The 27,370-nt window shown below is 47.5% G+C and overlaps 1 protein-coding gene across 4 annotated transcripts in view; it reads right to left on the reverse strand.

The window, feature by feature from the left end:
- Positions 1–27,370, reverse strand: part of ADCY2 (adenylate cyclase 2) — a 300,516-nt gene that overhangs the window by 82,055 nt on the left and 191,091 nt on the right. For all 4 annotated transcript variants that reach the window (XM_078864180.1, XM_078864181.1, XM_078864182.1 and 1 more), the window contains one exon: positions 4,106–4,272. In XM_078864180.1, the coding sequence (XP_078720306.1) occupies positions 4,106–4,272 (167 nt within the window). The remainder of the gene's footprint in view (positions 1–4,105; positions 4,273–27,370) is intronic.

The following is a 27,370-nucleotide window of genomic DNA, read 5'->3' on the forward strand; positions in this document are numbered from 1 at the left end:
GGGTGCCACAGTGGATATAAGTTAACCACCTTACTTGACATATAGGGCATGGGTTCGATCCCGACCCTGACACCTATATATTTTTATATTTCGAGTTTGCATGTTCTCCCTGTGATCGCGTGGATTTTTATTTGGGTTCTCTGGTTTCTCCCGCCACAATTAGAAACGTGCGTTTAGAGTATTTGGCTGCTATAAATTTCCACATGATAAGCCACTTCGTCGAGCTATCATTTTTTGCCAGGTCGCTTCTGAAAAAGAGCTGTGTAGCTCAGTGGGCCTCACCTGGTCAAATACATTTTTTGTTATTTCAGTTTATTTTCATAAACTCACAGTCGTCATTGACTAAACTTTCTCAACGAATATTTTCGCCGCTGCTTTTACGAATTAAACGTGTTCTGCCAGAAAACACGCGCACCACCACAAGGAGGCCAATATTGGCTTTGCATCTGATCACCCACGTGAAACTTCAGCAGGAGCTGACGCCTTTGCATGGATGTGACAGTTTCATGATTAATGAGCGCTGTGCCTCTTGTTTGCTTCCTTTGGACACAACTTGTTGACTAAAATGGTTCTCAAGGAATGATTCTTCATGTCATGACACGACTCCGATAACAACACGGTTGGAATATAATTGGCAATGTGATAAAAATGACAACTTTCAAATAGTAGCGGTCATTTTTACTTCGGACATCGCCCATCTTGTGCTCAGGGTTTGGCCGCGCGATATTGACCGAAGTCTCCCGCAGCAGCCAATTTTAGGCGCACTACGGCAAAATCATCGCCATCCATCTCCGTCCAAACCCGCCCGGCGCACGCCTTAACCCTAAACTATGAGCTGCAATGTCAATTAACTGGCAGGCAATTGTTTCGGCTGCTCTGCACCCTGTTTAAATATTTGATAAATTATCTGTGATGCCCGTCCCTCTATTCCTGCCCAATTCCAAATTAGAAAACTTTCCTGCTCTCCATTTGTCCATTTTACTTCTTTCACTTTGTGTTTTCATAAAAAAAAAAGTCCATAGCAAGGCATCGCCCTGCTCGAATGGGCATTGGGTGGTGGTTCGTGGTCTTAAGCCAGGAGTGGAAATTCCACGTTCTTATGGCAGGGGATAATATAACCAAAGGACAACCACTATTCGGTAATCTTGAAGTGGTGCTCACTGTTGTGAACCCTGTAGTGATGATGGATTTAGTTGTTCCCCAACGATGATTTAAACTCAGGAGTTGTATGCCACAGGAATACTGAGACATGATAATATTTCAACTGTATGGCCTCTTCTGTTTGCTGACACCCATACGTGTTGTATTTCCTTCATTACTTCTCATTTTATTCCTCACATCCCGTTTCACATTATCATTTTAATATTTCATGAACAAAAAAAAGTCTCAGCAGTGCTTTATTCACTGTTTGAAATGCGTAATGGTTACAAGGCACATCTCAGCCTAACCTGACCATGCATCCAGGATACAATGTCCTAACGAGAAACATTACTCAATATTCACTCCAAGTTGCACAGTGATTCTTGGTAAATGCACAAAAACGATATAACATCTACAGTAGTAACAAGACACTTCGCATAGAACCATTAATATATTTCACTGCATGGTTTTACGCATTCAGAGTGCAACGTATGTACTGTTTGTAGAACTTATTTCGTACCGTACGTAGCCAAAGGAACACATACAACCAGTAAGGTATATTTACGTGGCACACGTATCATAGGTGGAAATGTTTCAGGCCAGAAATAAACGTGTCATTTTTTTTCACACGTGACTACTTAAATATCATAGTAAAGATCAAGAAGTCATCATGGCCATTGACGTTTATACCCCGAAATCTTGCCATCACTTTTTGACTCGTGCCAGACCTTATGACTGTTGCACAATCAACACCCCGAGCCTCAGGGTCTGCTTGCAAAGTACCCTGCCATCTTCCTCTTGGCTGTTGACCTCTGAGTGCCGTTCCAATCCCTCTTGTGGAGACCCCGCACTCCTCCACCGAGCACACGCGCCCTGCCCTTCATAACCTCCTCTTCCTGGTAGCGCTCGCAACGATTCACCCTCACAATCTATTCTGACTCCAAAGTTGTTTACCCTATCTGCTAAGAAATTTCTAGAATTCTGCGCCGAAACCTATGCTAAGAAACACAGTGAGTCAAAATCTGTGACCTCAATATAGACATTATTCCTGCCTCAAGCGCCCATCTCTTGGCACTAAAGTTAATATCTGTCTGTTTCTAAAGTTATTGATATTGGTCCTTCAGACAATCCATCCTGTTAACACAAGCACTGTAGTAATTCAAGTGCCTCCATGTTCAACCAAGCAATTCAGCAAAACGAATCTCCACACAAGGACCTGAACTAGTGGTGGAAATTCCATATTATCATCGTGGAGGCTAATCTCTATATAGTATGACCACTGCTGAGGTCCCCAATAGTGGTACTCGTTGGCTCTTTCGGTAAAGTCACGTCGATAGAAAGAAAAAAAAAGTGAAAAAAAAACACTAATGCAGACTCTAGCCTGGTTATTAAGTTTGGTGAGTGTACTGGCAGTCTATAACGTAGACTGTAGCCTGGTTCTTTAGTTAGGTGAGTGTACTGACAGTCTATAATGTAGACTGTCGCCTGGTTATTAAGTTTGGTGAGTGTACTGGCAGTCTATAATGTATACTGTCGCCTAGTTATTAAGTTTGGTGAGTGTACTGGCAGTCTATAATGTAGACTGTCGCCTAGTTATTAAGTTTGGTGAGTGTACTGGCAGTCTATAATGTAGACTGTCGCCTGGTTATTTAGTTAGGTGAGTGTACTGGCAGTCTATAATGTAGACTGTAGAATGGTTATTAAGTTTGGTGAGTGTACTGACAGTCTATAATGTAGACTGTTGCCTGGTTATTAAGTTTGGTGAGTGTACTGGCAGTCTAGAATGTAGACTGTCACCTGGTTATTAAGTTTGGTGAGTGTGCTGGCAGTCTAGAATGTAGACTGTCGCCTGGTTATTAAGTTTGGTGAGTGTACTGGCAGTCTATAATGTAGACTGTCGCCTGGTTATTAAGTTTGGTGAGTTTACTGGCAGTCTAAAATGTAGACTGCTACCTTGTCAGGTACACAGGAGGTCGTGGATTCGATCCTGACCTTGACGCCTGTATATTTGGAGTTTGCGTGTCCTCCCCGTGGTCGCATGGATTTCCCCCCGGGTCCTCCGGTTTTTTCCATCCACATTTAGAATGCGTTTAGAGCATTTGGCTTCTATACATTTCCACGTGATAAATCACTTCGTTTGAGCAATAATTTGTGATAGCCAAGTCGTTTCTGAAAAAGAGTTGTAAAGCTCAGTGGGCCTTAACTGATAAAATTTCAAAAAGTTCGTAAATAGTTTGATTGACTCCACTGGGATGGGTCACCAAGTCAACCTCTAGCCAAGATTGAACATGAAAATGCCCCACCGTAAGTCGAGCGATACAACTAAACTGCCACCGGAGTAGATTTTGATGATTATAAATTAATCGACAGCCAAAGCTCCATTTAGCATATAGGCTTTCCATAGCCACTATGAAGTCAACTCCGGAAGCTGCCTGCGGCAGTGCATGGCGATTGCTTGAGAGAATAAACGCTCAACAGAGAACCGCGCGCTGAAGACAACGGTCTCCGTTTCACACCGATATCTCAAACAACAAAATCGCATTTAAATCCATCGGCCCATGGGTCTTTTTCGAGCAATCTATATTTTTAAAGCAGATAATTAGCCAGCCCAGGCGTGCGTCATGCCCACCTCACCGACATTGTGCCTCAACGTAATCATGACCATGACTTAAAAATCGTAGTCCTTAATTAATTTATTTAACTCTAATGAAGCTTACATGATGACGCTAAAAATCTCTTTGATTTCAGGGTAAATTCTGTCTTTTGACAGACCATGGGAAAATTCCTGAGAATATAACGTACAAATTATATTCCAAAATTGTCATAATCAGTTAGCGTTCCCGCACCTCCGATAAGCACAGTTGGTCTACGTGCGGTGCGAAAAAAGTTAATCATACATACACGCGTATGTACAACGCCAGCCACGAGATGCCGAGCAACCCACCCCACCACCCACCCCACTCACCTGACACTCTTGTGCCGCCGCACGTAGAGGTTGTGGAAGTTGTTGGAGTTCTCGGGCAGCAGCTGCTGCTGTTGCTGCCCGCAGAAGGGGCCCTTGAGGCGTTGGATGATCTCTGCCTTCATCTCCAGAGCGATGTGCGCCGGCAGCACAGACAGCAGCAGCCGCTCCTGTGTGTGTGTGCAGCGATAGTTCAATGCTAACGATGTGCCGTTTCATCGGGTGACTTTGTGCTGTGCATGTGTGTACGTTGAAATTCTTTCGCGCCGTACGTAACCAACCGTGCTAATCGGAGGTGAGGGGGGAAGGAGAACGAACTAAACACGAAAAACAGTTCTGAAGAAATCAGTGTCAATCTAGATGTATAAGTGCATGGCTCCAGTGGTTTCCTAATATCTATCTATCGGAAGGAAGAGCGTTCCAGATGGACGCTGAAGCGCATCTGAAAACGCCAACAGTTATTGCCGCTATCTTGGCGTGGTCTGGGACTGTTTTGTTGCAGTTTTTGCTGCCTTGTCCAAGCTTAGTAAATCGGACTTAAATAATTAGTGGTATTTATTTATATTTAGTGACTTGCATACCTTTTTCTCGATTTTGCACTGCTATCCAGTATGAATACAGATTCTGGGGGGGGGGGGGGGTTCAAGCGTTCCGAGCACTCCACTTGAGCTGGATGCACACCGGAGCCATCGGTTGTGCAACTCGGTTGCATGCAACTGAATCGACTGTATTTGGGAATCTCTGCAACCGGTTGCTTATTTTTGCTTACAGTTGCCTGCTCTACTTTCAAGTGATGATTAGGCATGGTGGCTACAACAAAGACCAAAAACCCCCTTTAACAGACTGTTGGGGAAAGTGCTGTTAGTGAGCACCTATGGAAACCGGCATGGCACACGAGGCAGTGGGTGGCCAACACGACAGCACCAGTTACTCATTTAAGGTTGAGTCGACCGAGGGGAGGTCTAGGACCAGTTCAAATATTCGCCACTGTTATTGGTCATGAGCGGTAATCGAACTTGGGTCGCTGAGTTTGTAACGCAGTGCGCTAGCCACTTCATGACCACCCCCCCCCCCCCACACACAGTCCAGCGGTCACGTCCAAGCGTCTCCCTGCTCAAGCGAGTGAGGGGCGGCGCTCATATTCATTGCAGGCCTTGGGTCAGTCGTGGAAATTACATATTCCCAGGGCAGAGCCTAGTCCATCCACAAGATGACCACTGCTGACGTAAACAATATTGTACCACTCTTCTCGTCGATGTAGCAATGACTGGCTGGTGAACCCTGACCAGCGATTGAAGTTTGAACCTTCTGCTTTTTTCCATCGACATAACCAAGCAGATTAAACTATCGTCCATTAGGGCTGAGATACAATGAGTCATTAATACTTAAATACACATGTATTTTTTTTATTTGCGTTCCCAATAATCCTATATTGGTATCCCCATGTTTCAAACATCACCCTTATTACGTCTCTCAACATCGAATTGCCAGTTACATTAATACTCCTACGCCCCCATAGCACTCTGACACTACCCCCGGACGTCTGTGTTATTCACTCCCCTGGCCCTGTTCAAGTCCAGGCCTGTACAAGAAATAAGTAATATTAAAATAAAACTCTTTTTTAAAACACGCTTTAATTAAATGTACCGTACTAGTAATGGAAGAACTCCACGACTCCAGGAAGTGGCCCCGAAGCTTGCCATAACGTATGGGACCGTGGTGATTTACAGCCAACGTCAGTTGAGTGTGGACAATTAGACCCAAGCCGAAACATAACTTCTAAAAAATAATAATGATTAAAAATACATGTTAATTGTTTTATGATAGAATATAGTATTATCATCAGTATGACATAAGTATACCAAGTTTGCAGTCGATACCACATTGGGAAGTGGGTAAAAATAGAGTTACAATATTTGAGGATACAACAACAGAGTTAATAAAAAAAAACATGTAAAATGCCTCCTTCCTCCAAAATGACAATGTTCCACTGTTAAGTACGGCCATATAACGTATATTTGAGATGCCATATGACTCCAAATTGTGTTGCATTACAGTGACATCATCTGAAGCTAGTACGTCATCCTCCTATCCCATGACCCCAACAGAGTCTAACGACCCTGTCAGAAACGAGATTGTCAGTCTATCGTATGAAGACTCCGGCAGCAACTAATTAAGACATTTATAATAAAGAAATAAATTCCTCTGTTTTTTTTTCAGGAAAACCCCGGAAGTGAGCTGCATCATTGCACAGGGCAGTAACTTGAAGAATAAAGTCACTAAGGTGAGCAGAAGTTATTCATGCTTGATGAAACACACAGTAGGGATGTTATGTATAAACATTCGGTTGAATGAGCATGGTGCTAAATCTCATTATTATAGTTCCAAAGGGCAATGACCATGGAAAATGTGGTCATATGAGTGATGAGATAGTTCATTATCGGGGCATATGCATTTAAACATGTTTAATGCAGAACACACATGGATATAATTTACATGATCGTTGCTTGGCCTGGTCATTTGTTATCTTGATGTCGTTGATGTATGCTTTCAGAATATATTTTTGGGGTTTTGGTGACATTTCCATTGAAACCAGAAATAAAAATAAAATGAGAAATGGGCTGGTACCGATGTCCCCTGGTGGTTATGAGCCAAATAAAGCTATTCCATATTCCCATGGCAGGGACAAGTCTCTCCACTTGACTACCAATGTGGACATCAAATTTAAAAATAAATTTGTATCAATCATAGAGCTCTAATTGATAAACTGTTTAAACAAGAACTTGTTGAATAAGACATACTGTATTCAAGTATGGATCGATTTCAACAACATGTGTTGATATCTATGTTTTACAGGCATTAATTTAATGATTTCTGAAGCCACTAAAATGACAACGCACACACACACATACAACACCAAATAAGCCTTGGCACGATGCAGGTTCGTGACGCGCGTGCGATGAAATGACCTTACGTTGATGCGGCCACAAGATGTCTTGTTGAAATGGTGAGGCCACGGGGGTTTTAATGAGGCACAAATGTACGCGCGCCGCCAATACCTGTAAACGACATGCCAGGGACCGGACGCGGCACGTAGCGGGAAACTAATTCGGTGTCAAGGGCCAGAATAAAAATGAATACATCGATGTAGCCACCTGCTCTGGTGCTGCCAGGGCTATCGTGCCCTCTGTGACAGAAACGGTTTTCATCAAAATGGTCCGGAAAAAAAAGAAAAAATTGGAAAGCGAATTTGTCAGCGATCATTGTACCCAATTCTGCGAGATGTACACACGGTCAATGCATTTTGAAATGCGTGTTCACCAAAGTGACGTACTATTCACGTACCAAAACAGTGACAGCTAACTATAGGTCAAAATTATTTGATATTTGCGTTCATGACTGTACTGCAGCATACATACTTATATACATATACCCAGCCATGTAATGCATTGTTTAGAGTGCTCAACTCACAATGGGAAGGTTATAGGTTAAATTCCTGGTCAGGGGTTGACTCAACCGAGCATGCGTCTGGAGTACATGGCATTGGTGTTACTCCAGAGGATCCACAACGCTGCCGTGAGACGCATCCGCAGCACGTCACTCCGATCCTCACATCCCTCCCACTGGCTCCCAATCCAGTCCCACATGAACTACAAGATCGCTCACGGTCAGCGTGGACTCGACCTCACCCACCGCGCTCCTCCCTTCTCACTCTACTCCCATTCACACGCTCTCCACCCCAGCAACCAAGGCTTTCTGCCAGTCTCCCTCTGAAGCCCCCTTCCCAAATCATCCGTGTTGTTGACTCCCCGCCCCAGGTCAAGTCCAGGATAAAGTCCTTGTTCTTCCACTCTGCTTGTAAATTACTATCTCTTATAAAAAAAAAAACAAGTATGTAGAGTATAGAGGAAGACCAAAGATGCGCTGCATTGTTATTAGCGAACAACAAAACGCACTGCAAGGAAACCGTGAAGCTGGCACAAGACATGAACAGGGCGAGCAATCTCATTCGGCGCCGCGGCCTATAAAGCCAGAAGAGAGCTCAAGGCGAGGCGCAGAGAGTATATTTCCACATCTTCTTTTGCCCCATGATACACACCTCTCACTTTTGTAGGATATAAAGATGCCGTATTATTTAAATGATTTATTCAATCAAACTGGAATTACACCCCCCCCCCCCATCTCTCATTAGCACGGTTAGCTATTTATGGTATGCAATACATTTAACATACACACATACATACGGAATTTCATTCTATAATACTTTATGTGAAGTCAACAATAGTTGTCCTATTCAAATATAAATGTGAATATTCCATCACTGGCTCAGGACCACGAATGCATATGTAATGAAGGACTCTCAGCCGATGTTGTTCTCCGTGTCCTTTATTGGGTTCTTGCTCGCACCCCGCGATGTCTCCGCTCCGACCCGCACCGTCTGCTCGCACCCCGCGATGTCTCCGTTCCGACCCGCACCTTCTTCGCCTCGTGCCTCCGCACGTCGTCTGAGTCCTCCGCTCCCGCTCACTCTCTCTCTGCAGCCACCCCGCTGCTCGTATGCTCCGCACACTCTGCAGCCCCCTTGCTGCTCGTATGCTCCGCACACTCTGCAGCCCCCTTGCTGCTCGTATGCTCCACACACTCTGCAGCCCCCTTGCTGCTCTGTGTGCTCACCGCTCACACAGCAGCCACCCTGCTGCTCCGTGTGCTCCCGCACACTCTGCAGACACCCCCGCTGCTCCACGAACACTGCTGGCCGACGGTGCCGTGACTCCTGCCTCGTGGCACTCGCGCCACTCCTCGCCAGCTCTCCGCGTGGCCTCTCCCTTCTCTATTCTGTCTCCACTCCCTATCTCCTTCCGGTTCTCCCCTTATATCCTCCCCCTCACGTGACCCTGACTCCTCCTCCTCTGCACGTGACCCTGACTCCGCCCACACTCACGTGACCCTGTCCTTGCTCGCATTACATTACCCCCCCCCCCCCCCCCCGTGTAGAAAAACCCAGCCTTCCCCGGCTGCAACAGAGCAAAATAATGCGAGCAAAAGTCCAGCAACAGGCCTAACAAGACAACGGAGATTATAACAACAACAACAACACAATAAATAGCACAATTAACGAAAGGAGAGGGACTTGGAACACGTGCGGGTTGCCGGCCCGTCCTGAACGGGTGGCGGCCCCCGCATAGACCGTGACCGCGACAGGATTCTAGGAGCGGCGGCATCGGAACCGCCCGCCGCTGTTGGAGTCCCGCCAATGTCAGAGTCCCGTACCCCCGGGAGACCCGGCGCCGGGGTCTCCAGCAAATGCGTCCGCGGCGGGGTTGGAGGGGCGGCGGGGCCAAGTGTCCCCGTCGCCGTGGTAGGCCCACCCGGAGCAGAACTCACTGTCTCCGTCCGTGTCACGGCTGGTCCGTCTGTAGAAGGCACGACAGGCGCGCTTGCAGGTTGAACAGGCAAAGTCAGTGGCGCGTCGGACGCAACAGACACCGGCAAGGCAACTTTAGGAGATGACGCATCCGGCCGTGGGGCCACGTAGGGTTTCAATCAAGATGTGTGTACGTACCAGCGCCGCGATCCGAAACGAACACGCGCGGACTGCGGACTAGGCACCTCGATAAGCACAACCGGCCCCTGCCATGGTTTGTGCAACTTAGGGGAGGTCCCCACCCGCACCTGCGAGCAGTGCAGCCAGGCCATGTCCCCCACTCGCCAGGGGGATTCCCCATCCGAGCGCTGAGCACAACGTTCGTTCCGGGCCTGGGTCTTAGCCGTAGCCAATCTGGCCCCCTCCCGTGCCTCCGCCACACGACGAACGGCGTCCCGAATGTACTCCGGAAGAGGCTTAACTGGACCCTTCGCCCCCATACCCACCTGCACGACCATCGGCGGCACATTCTCATGGCCGTACATAAAAAAAAAATGTGAGTACCCCGTCGACGCATGAGGCGTCATCCTGGATGCAGAGAGCACTCCAGGGATGTGCAAATCCCAATCAGCCTGTTTTTCGCTAACCGTGTGACAGAGCATAGCCGACAGGGTACGATTAAGCCGTTCCACCATGCCGTCCGTTTGAGGGTGGTAGGGAGACGTTCAAACTTTCTTGGTCCCCAGTGCAGCACACACCTCAGCCAATAATTTAGAAGAAAAATTCCGCCCTTGGTCTGTGAGCAACCTTTCCGGCGCCCCTTTGTCCATTACATATCCGAACAGGAACGCGTCCGTGATAGACGCCGCCGACTGGTCGGGCAAGGGCCAAGCCATAGCCCAGCGGGAGAGATATTCCACCCCGACCAGCAAAAATGTATTACCCCGAGCGGACGGCGGGAAAGGCCCCAAAATATCCAACGCCACCAACTCGTTAATCCGGGACACCTGTATGGACTGCACTGGTGGAACATATGGGTGTTTAGGCGGCTTCCGCCGGGCACAGTCGGGACACGCCCGAATGTGCCCGACGACATCAGTCGTCATGCCATGCCAGAAGTAGTCCCGCTGCAATGTTAACAAGGTTTTCTGCACCCCGAGATGTAACAACGTCTCGGAGTGCAGAGTCCGAACCAACTCGTACCGTAATGACGACGGCACCACCAGGCGGCAGCGATCGTGCAACCCTTCTCTCCACATTAGCAACCCATCCCGGAGAGCGGCTCCCGGCTTCCCACCGGACAGCGGGCCCCCCGTCCCCTTCACAGCCCGACTCCGCATGGCTCCCAGTGACTCATCGAGCAATTGCTCGCGAAGCCATACCGAACGTGGCAGGTTCAAAACGCCATCAGCCGGTCCCGGACACACGGGATCCTCGGCCACCTCAGCTGGTACCGGGCATACGGGAATCTCGGGCCCTTCTACAGCGGACACAACAGGCAAAGGGGGTTGCTGAACCCGCGTACATCTGTTCGTGCCCGAAGCGCAAGGGGACCCCTGCGGTAATATGGAGAGTGCGTCCGCGTTCGCGTGACGCGTGCCCTTCCGATATTGAACATCGAGCGAAAATTCCTGCAGAGTCTCCAACCATCGTGCCAATTGGCCAGACGGTTGGTCGACCCGCAGGGCATATTGCAAAGCCGCATGGTCCGTGCGCACAATAAACGTACGGCTGTACGAATACGGCCAATATTGGCGAAGAAAATGTACAATGGCCAAAAGTTCGCGGCGAATAACGCAGTAACGGGTCTCCGCAGGAGACAACACGCGACTACCGTACGCAACCACGCGTTCAACGCCGTTCTTAGACTGGGAGAGAACAACCCCAATCCCGGTGTCACTAGCGTCAGTATCCAGAATAAAAGGTCGAGTGAAATCTGGATAGTCCAACGTCGGTGCCGACGCCAAATGATCGCGCAGGCCCTGAAACGCCGCCTCTTCCGTTGCTCTCCAGCTGAATCTCCGGCCTTTAGCCGTAAGGAGGTGCAATGGCCTCACGATCGTGGCAAAGTTAGGAACGAACCGGCGGTAATATGAAGCGCACCCAACGAACCGACGCACGTCGCCCACTGAGGCCGGAGTCGGCCAGTTACGGACGCACGCCGTCTTCTCCGGGTCAGTGGCGACCCTGTCGGAACAAACAATGTGGCCCAAATAGCGCACGGATCATTGTAAGAGGTGACACTTTTTGGGCTTAAATTTCAAATTGGCCGAACGCATTCTGGCAAACACCGTGTCCAACTAGATTTGAAGCTTTCGTGACTGCAATGATTCATATTCTTAGGTTTTTTCGGTAAAGTCATGTAGGTAAAACATTAAAATTAATACAAGTAAAATAAAATAAAAATCACGACGTTTCGGAGGCAACACAAGCTTCCGTCTTCAGGTGGAACCGTCACAGCCACGACTGCTGTATCAAGTAAATGAGAGATTACAAGAGCTACCACTCCGTATATATAATGGTTGGAGAGGGGGGAAGGGCCAAGTATGGCACACTTTTATTAATATGGTAAGGTGAGGCTTAAGAGGCTGAGCCTTTGTTATGGAGAGGTACGGTTTGTGACTAAGCCTGGCCACTATTGTTATGTAGGCCAGGCTTAGTCACAAACCGTACCTCTCCATAACAAAGGCTCAGCCTCTTAAGCCTCACCTTACCATATTAATAAAAAGTGTGCCGTACGTGGCCCTTGCCCCCTCTCCAACCATTATATACACGGAGTGGTAGCTCTTGTAATCTCTCATTTACTTGATACAGCTGTCGTGGCTGTGACTGTTCCACCTGAAGACGGAAGCTTGTGTTGCCTCCGAAACGTCGTGATTTTTATTTTATTTTACTTTTATTAATTTTAATGTTTTACCTATGTGACTTTACCGAAAAAACCTAAGAATACCGTGTCCAACCTCCGTAAATGTTCCTCAAACGTGCGGCTGAAAACAATAACATCGTCTAAATATATCATGCACGTCTCCCACTGCAGACCCGTCAACACGAGCTCCATCAGCCGCTGAAATGTTACGGGGGCGGCGTTTAGGCCCATGGGAAGACAATTAAATTGAAATAATCCCTGCGGCGTCCGGAAGGCCGTCTTTTCCCTCGAGGACTCGTCTAGGGGAAGTTGCCAGAATCCCAATGAGAAATCAAGAGTAGAAAAAAATTTTCGCCCCAGACAAGGCATCGAGGGAATCGTCAATACGCAGCAGGGGGTACGCATCCGCAACCGACACCTTATTTAATTTGTGAAAATCCACACAAAACCGCAGCTTCCCATCCTTTTTTTTCACAAGGACCACCGGCGCGCCCCACGGGCTATTTGACGGGGAAATAATGTTGGCGGCCAGCATCTCTTCCACTACGCCGCGAATGTGATCCCGCTCCGGCGGACTCAACCGATGTGGGTTCATCCGAATCGGAGCGGCATCCCCCGTATCAATGTGGTGGGAAAGCAAGGAGGTGCGACCCAAATCGAAATCGTCCGCACTAAAGACGTCGGAATACCTTCCCAACAGTGCGCGGAGCGCGGACCTCTGGTCCGCCGTCAAAGACGTATTCTCACGGCACAATTCGGCAATCCATCGATCATCCTGTGACGTCGAGACCGATACCCCCCCTACGAGGCCCCGACGGTCATGATCGCCATGGCTCGTGAAGGCAGTTGTAGCGTGAGCCAAAACCGTTCCGGCCGGTACAACAACATTTTCCGCGCTCCCATTTAATACCTGTAAAAACGGAGGTTGACCCGGCCGGACAATCGTCTGTGCCCCCACGAGCGTCAAGCCACCCGTTACAGCCGTGGACGGTGATAACAAAACACCCGCCGCCCCTTCGATTCCTGGCACCGGTTTCCGATACCGCAGCGGAATAAGCATCTGCGAGCCAGGCGGAATATCGACCGATACCTCGGACAGCGCCTGCACCTGACGGTCAGGAGCTGTCCGGCCCCGGGGTGACGGCAAGAATGAAACACGCCGACCCCCCGGCAGTTCAATACAATTATGATCCACCCTTATTTGAATTGGCATCTTGGCTAGGAAATCGGTTCTCAACAAACAGGGCACCACGAGGAATCTGGAAATCAACACTGTCCCAGTAGCCGAAACACCCCCAACCGATATATTGGCATCCACCTGACCCACAATGCCCATACTACCCCCGTTCGCTGCTATGCAAGAGTCGTAAACCGGTCTCACGTGCCTCGGCAGAATGGACAAGAGGTGAAATATCACGTCAGAGATAATGGTCGCTGACGCTCCCGAGTCAACCAAAATGCACACGTCGATCCCTTGGATCGACCCCGGCACGGTCGACGAGCCCGTAGCGGCCGCAACTACTCTTCGTGCCAATTTGCGCCACTGCGTCAGCGAGCGATGCTGACCACCGAACGCCCCCCCGTCAGTAATGGCACCCGGCCCGCGTATCGATGGTGATGCATGAGGTGACAGGCCTTGCCGGGTGTCTGATGCGTGCCGACTTGCCTGTCGTGCGTGGTCCTTCCCCGTTGCGTCCGTAACCGAGGCCTCCTGCTGGGGCGTCGGTCGAACGCGAGCCCAGCATTCCCTGGCGAAGTGGCCTTTACGGCCGCAGCGGAAAAATGCCAGATCGGCTCGCCGTGCAGCACCCCCTCTGTCTTGTCGCTCCCGCGCCGGCGGCCCAGGTCGCAACCCCGCTCTCTCCCGAATCGGCCACTGGGTCGATGCCGCCATCAGCCCGTCAGGACTCCTCTCGTCGCGAACGTAGACGGCCTCCTTCGGGACCCCTCCTGTTGCACCGCCGTCAACTGTAGGGCTCCTCGTCCACGCCGTCACCTGTTTCCATCGGCGAAGATTGAATTGGGCATCCAGGCACTTGGCCGCCGTCCGGAACGTCAACTTATCGTGGCCGCACACGGGCTTGGGAATGCCCAAATCCTGGGATAACTCCAACATTTTGCCCAGTATCAGGGGTTCCAACAAATCGGGCTCAGTCTCTGGATATGCGGCCATTGCTAACTCGATCACCGCGCAGGTGCCCGTTGCGGCTGCACGAACCTGCGGTGTGCATCGTCCGGTGGCTCGTACGCCTCCGCCATTTCCTCAAAGACCCCCTGTAGCGTCGTCTTCTTAGCGGCTTTGATGGAGCGAAATAACCGGACGGACTCGTCGTCAAGAACCGTTGACAAGACCTCCAAAGACTCAGCATCAGTCCATTTAGCGGATCGTACCGCCGCTTGAAAACGGCAGGCGAATGCGCTCCAATCTCCACCAATGGAGAACTCTTTCACCGTCGTCAGACGCTGGCTGCGGGTCCCCACGCCGCCTTCATTCGCCGAAGATGTCCCATGCGGTAGCGACAAGATAGCGTCACGTTGCAACGTGTTCAAAATGGCGGCTCTCCGTCGTTCGTCTCCGACCACTCCCAAGATGGCGTCCTCCCGCGTTGGAGGCAGCTATGGCGTCTTCCCGCCGTTCTTCCCCGACCACGCCCAAGATGGCGGCCCCGTGCCGCGTGGCGGAAAGGGCTGGAAGCGACGACAAGGCCCCACTCGGCTGCCCTCTGCTCGGGCTCCCCGGACTCGTCGTGGGCGTCACCAGGGTGCAAAGCTGAGTTAAAACAGCCTTCAGCGACTCGAGTTGGGCCGCCACGTGTCGCCACCCTTCCTCGGCGCCCACCCCCGGAGACGGTCCCGCTGCGCCGGCGACATCCTGCACTCTCGGCACGTCGCCCGTCCCTGTCTCGCCTCCGCCTTCCATTGTTGGTAGCGCCACCCTCGGAGAAAGGTCGTCGTCTTCTTCAGAAGCTGGCGCAGAAGATGGTGCAGGTATAGCCTTTCTTCTGAGCTGTTTCGACATGTCTCACTTCTGACCCCAGTGTAATGAAGGACTCTCAGCCGATGTTGTTCTCCGTGTCCTTTATTGGGTTCTTGCTCGCACCCCACGATGTCTCCGCTCCGACCCGCACCGTCTGCTCGCACCCCGCGATGTCTCCGCTCCGACCCGCACCGTCTGCTCGCACCCCGCGATGTCTCCGCTCCGACCCGCACCTTCTCCGCCTCGTGCCTCCGCACGTCGTCTGAGTCCTCTGCTCCCGCTCACTCTCTCTCTCTGCAGCCACCCCGCTGCTCGTATGCTCCGCACACTCTGCAGCCCCCTTGCTACTCGTATGCTCCGCACACTCTGCAGCCCCCTTGCTGCTCCGTGTGCTCACCGCGCACCCAGCAGCCACCCTGCTGCTCCGTGTGCTCCCGCACACTCTGCAGACACCCCCGCTGCTCCACGAACACCGCTGGCCGACGGTGCCGTGACTCCTGTCTCGTGGCACTCGCGCCACTCCTCGCCAGCTCTCCGCGTGGCCTCTCCCTTCTCTATTCTGTCTCCACTCCCGATCTCCTTCCGGTTCTCCCCTTATATCCTCCCCTCACGTGACCCTGACTCCTCCTCCTCCGCACGTGACCCTGACTCCGCCCACACTCACGTGACCCTGTCCTTGCTCGCATTACACATATTATCAATGCTCGTTTAAGCTTGGAGACACTTTGATTTAACTACGTATCACCGATTTTTTTTACAGTTATTTGACACCCCTAAACCATATAATTGTATCGCATGCTGAAATGTAACCCGTATCTATATGCTACACAGCATTATATTGTACCGTAAGTTCATTTTAATGTTGGGTCTATAATACAAAAAATAATGTGATCATTCACATCACTGATTTCAAGGCCAAGTCTCAGCTGACTCGACAGCGCTTTTTGTTGAAGCAGCGCTGACAAGAAACAAAACGTGGGTTTGTTCTCCAGTTTGACGACGACTAAGCACACATGTGCTTTGACAATTCAACGTATTGCCACGGTTGCACGTGAACATTTCATGTACTCCACTTTGGACGACGAACAGAAATCTCAGAATGTGATGGGATATTCCAAAATCGATGCTTGGAACAAACGCTCACTTATCAATGAGCAGGTCACGAATGCACGAGGGGGTCATCAAATGATCAGTGGCGTCACGCGGACAAGCAGTAACTGAAAGTAATTAACCGGTGTTATTTTAACGCGCAGTTCGCCTGACGAGTAACACACCTCCTCCATCGATGTTTCGATTCGCACGGTTGGCTTGCGTACGGTGCGAAAGAAGTTCAACATACATAGGCCGTGTCGAAAACTCCTATTTTACGAGTCATGTAAAAGGGGAACGGCGGGAGAGGGTTAGATTTCACGGGTGATCGGGGGGGGGTCACGTGTCGAGCGTTCGCGAGTGTGAAGAGACACAGTGATAAACAAACTGTGGACACAGTTTTGTTTATCACAAGAAGTACATTCTACTTATTTACTTATTTTTCTATCCTGAAGAGCCACACCGAGTCGTATGACTCTTTTTCAGGAGGGTCTTGATCGATTTTGTTGTCCCATTGGATTACTCTGCAATTATTATTATTCGCTGTTATCATAGTTCTTCATTTTATTGGAATTTCGAGAGTCGTCATTGATGTTGTTGTTATCAGATTTCTATTCCGCTTCGATTTTATCTATATTTGTAAGTGTAGTTTAATTTTTACGTGCAGCGTTTTAAGATACTTTCATATGCAAATCACTTTATAAAAGAGGCTATTACGAGTATTTATTTGTTTTTTATGTCGAGATGTTTTCAGCCGATTAACAGCAAGTGTCTATCATATGTGCGGGAGTAAACCAGAGCACCTGGATAACAAAAAAACTCCACACACGCGAGGGGGCAATGCTCTATCTACCTTCGTACAGATGGAAACAGATAGTGATTAGTCCACTTGCTATACACTGCCTTCTCCTGGCGAGCCAGAGTATGGCACCTTAACGCCCATGGGAAGGGAGTTTTACAACAATGGTGCGATCCGCCAACCCTCACTACCTCCACGGTGCTGGTATTACAGGCGAGCACAGCCACCACCGCCCGGCATGATATCCCATCTGTGGTTGCGCTTCGAGTTGACGTTAAAGACTTCTATCTGTTTCGAGACCGTCCTGAATGAGTTCACTCAACTGCACAAATTGGTGAGGTGTCATGGGGAAGGAATAGACAGTGGCTTTAATCCCGACTTGGAAGATTTCTTTGGCTTGTTCCCCAAAGCACTTGTTTACTACAAACGCATCACTTCTTTGCCACAAGAATATTGCTCTCTCCATGAGCGATGACTTAATGATGTATGCATACAGAAGGTACTGGGACCAGTCCTGGTAGATATGGGTTTTCTTCAGACTTCTCTGGATGTTCTCAGATCTCTCAATGTTTCTATTAACACAAAGCAAGGTGATTTCTGACACTTGTGAAACTTTCAGATACTTGTTTAAAGAAAGCAACAATAAACTTCCAACATTTGGCTCGATATTTCCAACTCACTACGGGATTTCTGGCAAAAACATTAGCAAGCTGCAGCATGTACACAATTCTTTGGCATGTATCATGACTGGTGCTCGCTGAACTGCATTGCCTTCTGGTTGCCAAACGAACACATTAAAATATTGCACTGATTACATACAAAGCGCTTGCCAAAAATGAACCACAATACCTTTCTGATCTCGTTAAGGAGCATAAACCATCACGCAAACTCCGGTCATCCTCGCAGCGGCTTTTGGCTATCCATCGAACAAAGACATCTCACTCCATTGAGCGCTTTCATATGCACTTCTGTGGCTGTCTGGAACAGTCTTCCTTCCGCTAATAGGAAGCCACTGGATTTATGCACTTTTAGTGCCTAGATTGACAACCCATTTCTTTAGAACTGCTTTTTGTGTTTAGTTTTTTGCCCTTGCCCCGCACCTGTGATTATCAATGTTGGCTATGTACAGTGCAAAATAAGTTCTACATGCATTGATACTTAGATTATAGAACCCAATTTAATCAGAAGGGGATGCCCAGATTTGAATTCAATATTATTGTCTCAGTGCTCTGACATGGATTTGAATTCTGGCACCATGCAGTAATTGCCTTGGTCGCTTGACTATGTAAATTCCTTCTTTGTGGCAGGCAAATACGGACTTGGAAGTGTTGTTTTACTCCTCTCCTGCACGAGCAAATGCCCTGTCCAAAAGCCAAATTGCACTGCTGAAGAAACTAAAGCCATTGTATAAGCCGGTATAAAATAGAGCCAAGCACAGTATTACGTAACAATGCTGTGCCAGGACAGATTTTCAAATGTTAGGCCTGCAGAGGCGTGCTTCATAAAATGTCTAAAATTGGCAGCAAAATAATATTCCCGGGGCAGATGGCAGATTTCCTTTGCTAAACTAAAAATGTGGCACACTCAATTAAAAAGCAAAAAAATGTTAACTGAACATGGTGGTTTGTGCCCAGTCATACGCCTGCCAATTGCTTGGGTTACTTCCAAGCAAGGCTTGACTCTCAGGACAGCTGGGCACTATTTTAAGGAAAGGGCAGGCAGCCAATGGGCCTGGCTCTGCAGTCGACAGCACATGCAGACACCAATCACTCGATGCCTCTCGGATCTTCCCTGCCAAGCTGCATCGTCTCAATTTAACCACATCTTCAATGCTCACACTAATGCAGCGTCCACTTCCTATGAAGTAAAGCACATTCGCAGTGAAAAATATGTTACGTGCAATTTTTACAAGAAAGTTGCACGAAATCAACAGCTGTATTTGGAGATGGGGGTTGTGCTTGGGAGTTTGCCTGGCTCGTTGAAGCATGTATGCACGTGGGAGGCATCTCCAGTTCCACGTGAAAACCCGTCCATATGACAGACAGGCAAACACTCAAGCATAATTATTATACATGAGAAAAGCATTCACAAAAGAATTGGCCACACATGCCAAAACGTACATTTTCTGTGAATTTTTTTTTGCATTTTTTTACTTCAAAAAATTATTACAACTTCCTCACAAATAGGTCAGCAAGCCCAAGTGCCAAGTTGCCATTCGCCTAAGTATGATGATTCATCTTCAATTACATTTAAAAGTATAGTACAACTGAAAACAATGAAACATGACTTGACGTGTACTCTTAAATGTCACCATTCAGCCCACATAGTCTCCACCACCCTGTCACTGTTCCTCCCCATCAGCCTCGGTCGCACCATAAAATATCATCATCATCATCATCTCCACGTGACTCTTCTTCTGCCCCCCCACCCCCCTACAAGGCCCGACAGCATCTACAATTAATTTGATGTGCGGCTAGAATCAGCGCAAGACCGTTTAAAATGTCAAACGTATGCGCGTTTAACCTGAATATGAAACGATGTTCATTGTTACATTTGTCGTTGGCCTTTTTGAAGAGCTCACCATGATGGTGTTGACAATATTTTCAAAATGGTAAAGACCTTTTGTCAACACTATGATAAAAGAAAATACATTTCGACAACATCGTAAAAAAACAATAACAAAAAACTCAACACACTCGTCAATAACACCTGCCTTACCAGGACAACTATGTATAGTATAATAACATGTATCTTTTAAGGCCACAGTGTTATTTACAAATGTGTTTTTGTTGTTATTATCTGCGCTTGTACACCACTGCCAACGCAGCAGTATCACCAGATAACTTGTATTTTTAAAAAGCCAAGAAGTCAGTGACCAAGGGAGAAAATATAAAGCCACATCCTATGATATAGAAAGTGTTGACTGTGCAAAAGCTGAGGCTTCTATGAGGATACATTAAATAATGGAAATGTGTGGTGGCATCAATGACATGCCTGTGAAGATGTCCTCGCCTTAACTGATGAATACAAAAGCAATATTTATTTGACTTTTTTTTTTTCTACAGTTCTATCTTTCTGTTGGCGTGATGAGACGTAGTAGTTTCTAGTATTCGTTATAATCTCTCGCAAGAGCAGTTTAAACAAAAACTAAATATTTCACCAGGTAAGGCCCAGTGAGCAATATCACTCTTTTTCAGAAGCGACCTGGCCACAAATGATAGCTCAACTAAGTGGCTTTTCACGTGGAAATTTACAGCAGCAGTCAAATACTCTAAACACACGTAGATTCTAAATGTGGAGGGAAAAACCCGGAGCACCCGGAGAAAAATCCACGCGACCACGGGGAGAGAGACACGCCAACTCCAAATATACAGCAGGCATCAGGTTGGGGATCGAGCCCACGACCTCCTGTATACCAGGCGAGGTAGTTAACATCTCCTAGCCATCGTGCTGGAATTTTGCTAAATTAAGTGTAGAACGAAATTTTATGTGATCGGGTTTTGTGTGTGTTCAGGCATTGGTTACCTGGCTGAGACAATTGTTAAAGGCGCTCCACTTGAGAACCCAGTTTAATTACGGGTGGCTATACCTGGCTTTGAACGCAGGATCTAAGTGGTGCCACTTCAGTGACTTCTGAGCCACCCGGCCACCTCCAAAACAATTTAACATTGAAACTAACTCGAGCAAAGTCCAGTACTACTACTACGTTGGGAAACATCGGGTGCACAGTGTTTTGTGGCGAAAACAAAACGCAGCAAAGCCCATGAGCAGCGCATGTTCTGTGCACAGTAATCTAGTCTTGCCAAGTACAATCGTGAAAGTTCAACAAACCTGAGTTACAGAGATAAGTTCCCAGCAAATGATACCAATCAAAACCCAACAAACAATATAATTCAGACTGGTACAATTCTGCCATTCGTTTTACGATGACCAGGGCCTATTTAAGTGTTGTGCTTTCAGATACCGTTATTGTGAGTCACTCAAGCCTCAATATGCATGCATCAGTATATTTATATATAATTCAGCTCTGAGTTACGCAACGAGTGCTGGAAGCGTGCTAAAACATAATTTAAAATTTGTACAGAAAACATGATAAATGTCTTCCAATTCGTTCATTATGGCCACATTCTTACCGGTTCAAAATGTTTTTCACATTTATATGCAGGATATACGCATATATAATTTAATACATGTCAAAGTCTAGACTTAACATGTGCAATACAGATGGATATAAGCTGTGTGTGCAATGAGATTTTTTTTTACGGAATCATATTCACCGGCTGTGAGACTACACGTGATTCCTTAACATGCATGTGTGCTTTGCATTAAACACGCTCGACTGCCCAATGCAATGAAGCTGAAGAAATGAGCTGATAAATATACGAAGCTGCAACATTTTGTCAAGCATTACAGTGCAAGTTTGTAATCTAGAGAGTTTCAGAAGTTGGGGGTGTCAAGTCTCACAGCGATCCCTTGCTGGAGGACACCCAGTTAGGATTCCTGCAGGATTCAGCGCAGAAAGTAGACGTCTACTTTCTCTGCTGAATCTCACGGCATTATTTTGGAGTTGCAGTACGATCCTCTAAAAATGCAGAAATTCTCTCTGGGCCATCCAAATTCATCCACGGAAGAAGATAAAGAAATACCCAAAACGAAACTGGGTTTTCGATGTGATGGCGCAAGACTGTAATCCAACACTGCGGAGGCAGTGAGGGTTGGTGGGTCAGTCAAACGTCGCTGAGTTTCCATTTCGTGGGCATTAAGATGCCATACCCTGGCTTGCCTGGAAAATATTGAACAGCAAAATGTGGACTAATGAGCATCTGTTCCTTCTGTACGGGATAGAGTTTTGCCGATTTACACGTGTGTGTGTGTGTTTCTCTGGGTGCTCCGGTTTCCTCCCACATGTATTATCATGAATTGGCTGAAAACATTTTAATATATAGAGGACCGCAGAGCTAGGGCAATTGTTGGCAGCACAAGTCACCTCCTGGCTGCTGCCTTCCCACTTTTTTTGGTACCTCGCTTTTGGCGACTTTGAGATGCAATTTGCACGAATGACACTCTATAACACTAGACATTATTACCATAACATTCCAAGGAAGGCTCTCACGTGAGAGCCTTCCCTGGGATGGCATTCCTTAAGACAGGGATGAGTCATTCCATATGTGGACCGCTGTGGACTTCCCACAAGATGTTTTTTTAATTATGCTGAACCTGCAAGACCGAAATGACTGGCTGGCTCCCGACTAGGATTTGAGCTTGTAGCCTTATGTTCACGATTCAGTTGTTCTTACGAGGGCCACCCATCCATGCAGTGTTGCTAATGAAACAAACAGTCTAACCGTATTTATTTTAAATGTAATATCACCTCCACTGAAGGGGTTATCACAATATTGTTTAAGCCATGACAAAATCGTGAGTCTTGCACTCCCTCCTAAACACACTGAGGCTCGCAGGGTGCCGGATCACTGCCGGCAAGGCATTACAGATCCTTGGGGCAACACTCGAGAAGGTCAGACCCTCCCCCCCAGCGTCGAGCACAAGAGCCGAGGCTGGGAGAGTGGTAGGTCCTGCCCTGAAGAGCGTGGCGTGTAAACCCCAGTCGTGTGAGAGATCAGTCGGGCCCGCAGGTACATTGGGTCAAGACCATGCAGAACTTTATTGACCAGAGCTAACAGGAAGTTCCTTAGACTTCAGACACCGGTCAGCATTCAACAGTCCATGTGGACTTGGCCAATCATTGCCGGTAAAGCATGTGTGTCCGTGTGTGGCATAGCAAGCCAATGTGTGTTTTCGTGACTGCAAGGATTCATACTCTTTGGTTTTTTCGGTAAAGTCACGTAGGTAAAAATTGTAATGAAAAATGGAATTAATTTTTTTTCCTACGTGACTTTACCGAAAAACCCGAAGAGTACCAATGTGTGTGTTAATGCGTGCGGACACATTTACCTGCCAGTGGCAAACGGAATCAATAGGAGGGCTCATATCCAGAAGGATGGCCATCTGACGACTGAAACCCACAGTTGACTGACTATCTCGGGTTGGACCATCATCGTGCTTGACTGAGTAAAGGAAGAGACGTTCACAAGCACATTGCACCCTAATGGTTGAATGGCTGTCATCACATAAATCCTGGAGTGAAACATAAATAAATACGCAATGTATTGTATTTACTTAGAAAAAGCCTCAGTGAGTCTGAAGACTTATTTACGGTGGTTCTGCATCAAAATGTGTTGGATTTATTGGCCAGTTCCTCAGGAAATGAGGCGTTTGAATGAGAGCAAATCGAGATATATTAGGAGATGACACTAAAATACCTACACAGATGGGTCCGGATCCAAACTGCTGTTCTGCCCTCTCAATGCCACGTTACTGCTCAACAGATTTTGAATATCACACACAACGATCTGTGCATGATCCACTAACCCCAGAACAGCATTGCACTAAGCGCTATCATGCCTGGGCATATCACATTCTCAAAATCATGTTTTTCTATTTATTTTACTTATCATCAGTGTTACGTCAGTTACACTGACAAAGTCATACAAGAAGATAAGTACTGAATACATTTCCAGAAGTCGTAACAGTCAACAGTCTCACATTACATCTGGAAACCGTCCCGGAAGATGACACCACGCCTCTGCAACCCAACACAAGCCAGCGTCCGGACGTGTTCTCAGCCAGGCTTTCCTGGGTCAGCAAAAGGCTGTTGATCCATCAATGTGATGACACCGTATTCGTTGGCACAATTAGCGCTGGAGCTGCACAGCCGACATCACGCTTGTGTGTCAGGCGAGACGCTGGCTGCTATACATTTTCACTTGATAGGCCACTTGGTTGAGCTATAATTTGTGGCCATGTTGCTTCTCGACAACACCTAATAGCTCAGTAGGCTTTATATGGTAAAAAAAAAAATTAGTTTTCGTTTATTTCTTTATTTATAGTGATTTGCTCACATTTCCAATTTTTTTGTACTGTTGTAATAACTTTCTGTCCTGCTCCTACTGAACATACGTGAAGAACAACTTCTTAGCTTATTGGATTTCTCTGGAATAAATCAAGATTCTAGGCGGCTGCTGTTGCTTTGTCAGAGCAATGAGCCAGCGCTGCCCAGATGCTGGATGTGAATTCGGGAAGCCGCTGGGGATCAAATTGGGTTGGAACAAGATGACGGTGTCATCCTGGGTACCGACAAAAAAAAAACGTGAACTACCTTCCATGTTTCGGAGCGCCTCTTTGAAGTGATGTTAAAAGCAGCGCTGTGGCATCTTGCAGGGCCGTTCCCTGAAAACTCTGCTTGCCGAGAGTTGTGAATGCAAATTTTATTTCTCTCGGGACAATTTGGCGATAGCAGAGAGCACAGCTTGCAATCTGAAGATTGTGAATTCAAATCCCAGCCAGTGGTTCAGCCCTTCATCTCTCTCATACAACCCAAACCCACGGACCATACAGTTAAACCGCTGTAGTCTGCGCTCCTGCAACGGCGGAGGAGGAACAGCAAAACTACACCCACTCTCTCCTGAAGCCCTCTCGTGGCTAGCATACCTCCATGTTGCCATTTAGCTCCTGGCCATATTTGCACGTGCAAGAAAAGAACTGAATCTCGTTGGGCTGAAAAATTGAGTACCACTTTGTAGGTCGTCCTATAGAAAAATTCACCCCCCCCCACCTCCCCCAACGAAGGAATGTGGAATTTTTCACGACAGGCCCAGGACTGTAAAATGTGAATGAGCGCGGCCCAGAGTTTCATGGAGGAGGAACAACTAATGACCTAGTTACGTGAAAAGAGACCTATGGCACACTTGGAATATACAGTCAATAACAATTGATATAGCAAATATTAACGAAACAAAAAATAAAAACACCAATAATACATTTACACTAAACAACATTTCCACACATAGCATTTTGTAGAATTGTATACATTTATTAATAAAAGTCGGAATTTATAAATATGGTATAATAAACAAATAACTTCTGTTTTATCACTGCATTCTTGACCTCATCCCTCGAACCTCTCTGTTCCTTGCCTCCATCTCGACCACCGCCACTCTCCTGACTGCGAATTTCAGTCTTATGATCAGACTGATTGTGTTCATGGGGTTAACAAATGCAAACGGTGCTGTTCTATGCTTCACAGAAACGTTGCTCTTCGTAGCAAACATCATGTCCCATATTGGCTGATAACACCTTCATATGTAGAGGAATGCAGAGCTTGGGCCATTGTTGGTGCCGGATCATCGCGTGGTTGCCATCCCGCTAAGTCTGTGGAGTCGTTCTTTGTCTACGAGAGTGAGCTAATACTGTGCGTGGTACAAGTTCAAATTATACTTGCTATTATTATTATTCATGTGCTTGTTACCACGATAAGGATGATGATCCACGTCTGTCTATGCATGCATGCACTTCTACCTTTGCCTTTCGAGCGGTTGTGAATATCCCTCATTTTGCACAACGGGAAAAAAGGTGCTCTTGCCAGAAACGTATGGGAAACCTTTAACGTTTGCATAATATGTTAGAGTGGTGAAGTGGCGTTAACCATTATTTATTTTTTATAAGGATGCACGCTAACATAATTCAAATTCATATGATTACTCATTCATGTTATAAAGGTCTTTTTTCAATTTACGTGCCCGAGTGTTTCGTAATTACATTTAATTATTTTAGGAGATTCACCCCTTTGTTCATCATCACATGCACAATCATGCAAGCGATTATCATAACGATTAGTTTTCACAACCACCTGTGATTTCATGACAACCTTTTCATATTGTGTGACCATGGATCATGGTACCTCAACAACGATGTACCATGAAAATAAGTTTCTTGTCCTTCAATGTAGGTGCACGCAGAGAGGTGACGTGGACGGTGCACTGTGTAATGGGCTCGGTAACCCGAGTTCAATTCCTGGCCACAGCTAACGTGAAAGTGACAAGTGATATCTAAACCGGTCCTGAGCATCCATTTCACCAAGCCACACTGACCAGCGTAGTGAAGTATGGTCAAAGAACCCCATGACTAATATGCATGGGAAGGCCCCCCTCACCCATAAGTGGATCGACAAAGGGCTGTTCATACATGCAGGGTATGCTCGGAATTGTCTGGCATAATTGGCAAAGCGACTTGGAGGCTTGAGGAGAGAATGCATAAAAGAAAATGCACTATCGTGGATATAATCAAGGAAAGGTTTTTTCTTTGTTGTTACAGGATGTGCCATTGTGTGCAGGATGAAGAAGGGCATGTTACTGAGACAGACATTGGAGAGGCACCCAGAGGTCAGCGACCAAAGGGAAGACCTAAGACAGACGGCGGTGATGAGACTTCTAAGAGGAAGTTGGGTATTGATTGTGCAACAGCTGCAGGATCTAACAGGAGGAAGGAAGCGCAGGACCGGTCGATCACATCGGTAGCATTGGCTCAGAAAACATCTTGACCTTGGACCATTCTCCCTACCCCCTGCCTCGGCTGCAAAAAGGAAAACTTCTCTGTCGCCTATTATGTGTATCTGTACAGCGTGTGTGAAGGTGAGCCTGCAGAGATAAAGAGCAGGGCATTGTTGCAACCTCAAAATCAACCACTGCTTGGATAAATGCCTGCGTCTCCAGACTGCCGTGAATGTTCAACGCTACGTGGACCTCACAATGCGAGATGCATGTTCATGGGATTGTTTAATGCATCACGGGAGAGCTCAAAAGTGTCACGGTGGTGTGCTACATCGAAAGGGGAACCGGCAGGAGACAATGGAACCCATCTTAACGACCACCCCCCGAAAACGCCGAGAGAGCATTGACACCGCGCAGTGGGTAGGGAAGGCGGTTTTCGGTCAACGTGTACCGTTCACGGCAAGACACACGAACTCCGCCAGCCCCGCGGCGAGGGAAATTACGGCGAGCGTGACGACGTCTCGCAGCTTCGATCGGGTAATCGCCTCGCTGGGGACCTGGCACCGTACGGAGTGCGGCAGCCCCTCTGTGGGGTCCAGTTGGAGTTGCTCACGGAAAAAAGGGAGGAGGAAGAAGAAGAAAAAAAACCCAGAGACAATGCAAAGGAGATATATCTCTCAAGTAGGAGAGAGAGAGAGAGAGAAACCAGACCAGCGAAGATTTGGGCAACCAATCGCATCACGCACAGTTCCTGGAACCCGGAATTGATGTTTCATTGAAGATCTT

Source organism: Lampetra fluviatilis, chromosome 17 (assembly GCF_964198595.1).
Source record: "Lampetra fluviatilis chromosome 17, kcLamFluv1.1, whole genome shotgun sequence".
In the NCBI taxonomy this organism is placed as follows: Eukaryota; Metazoa; Chordata; class Hyperoartia; order Petromyzontiformes; family Petromyzontidae; genus Lampetra; species Lampetra fluviatilis.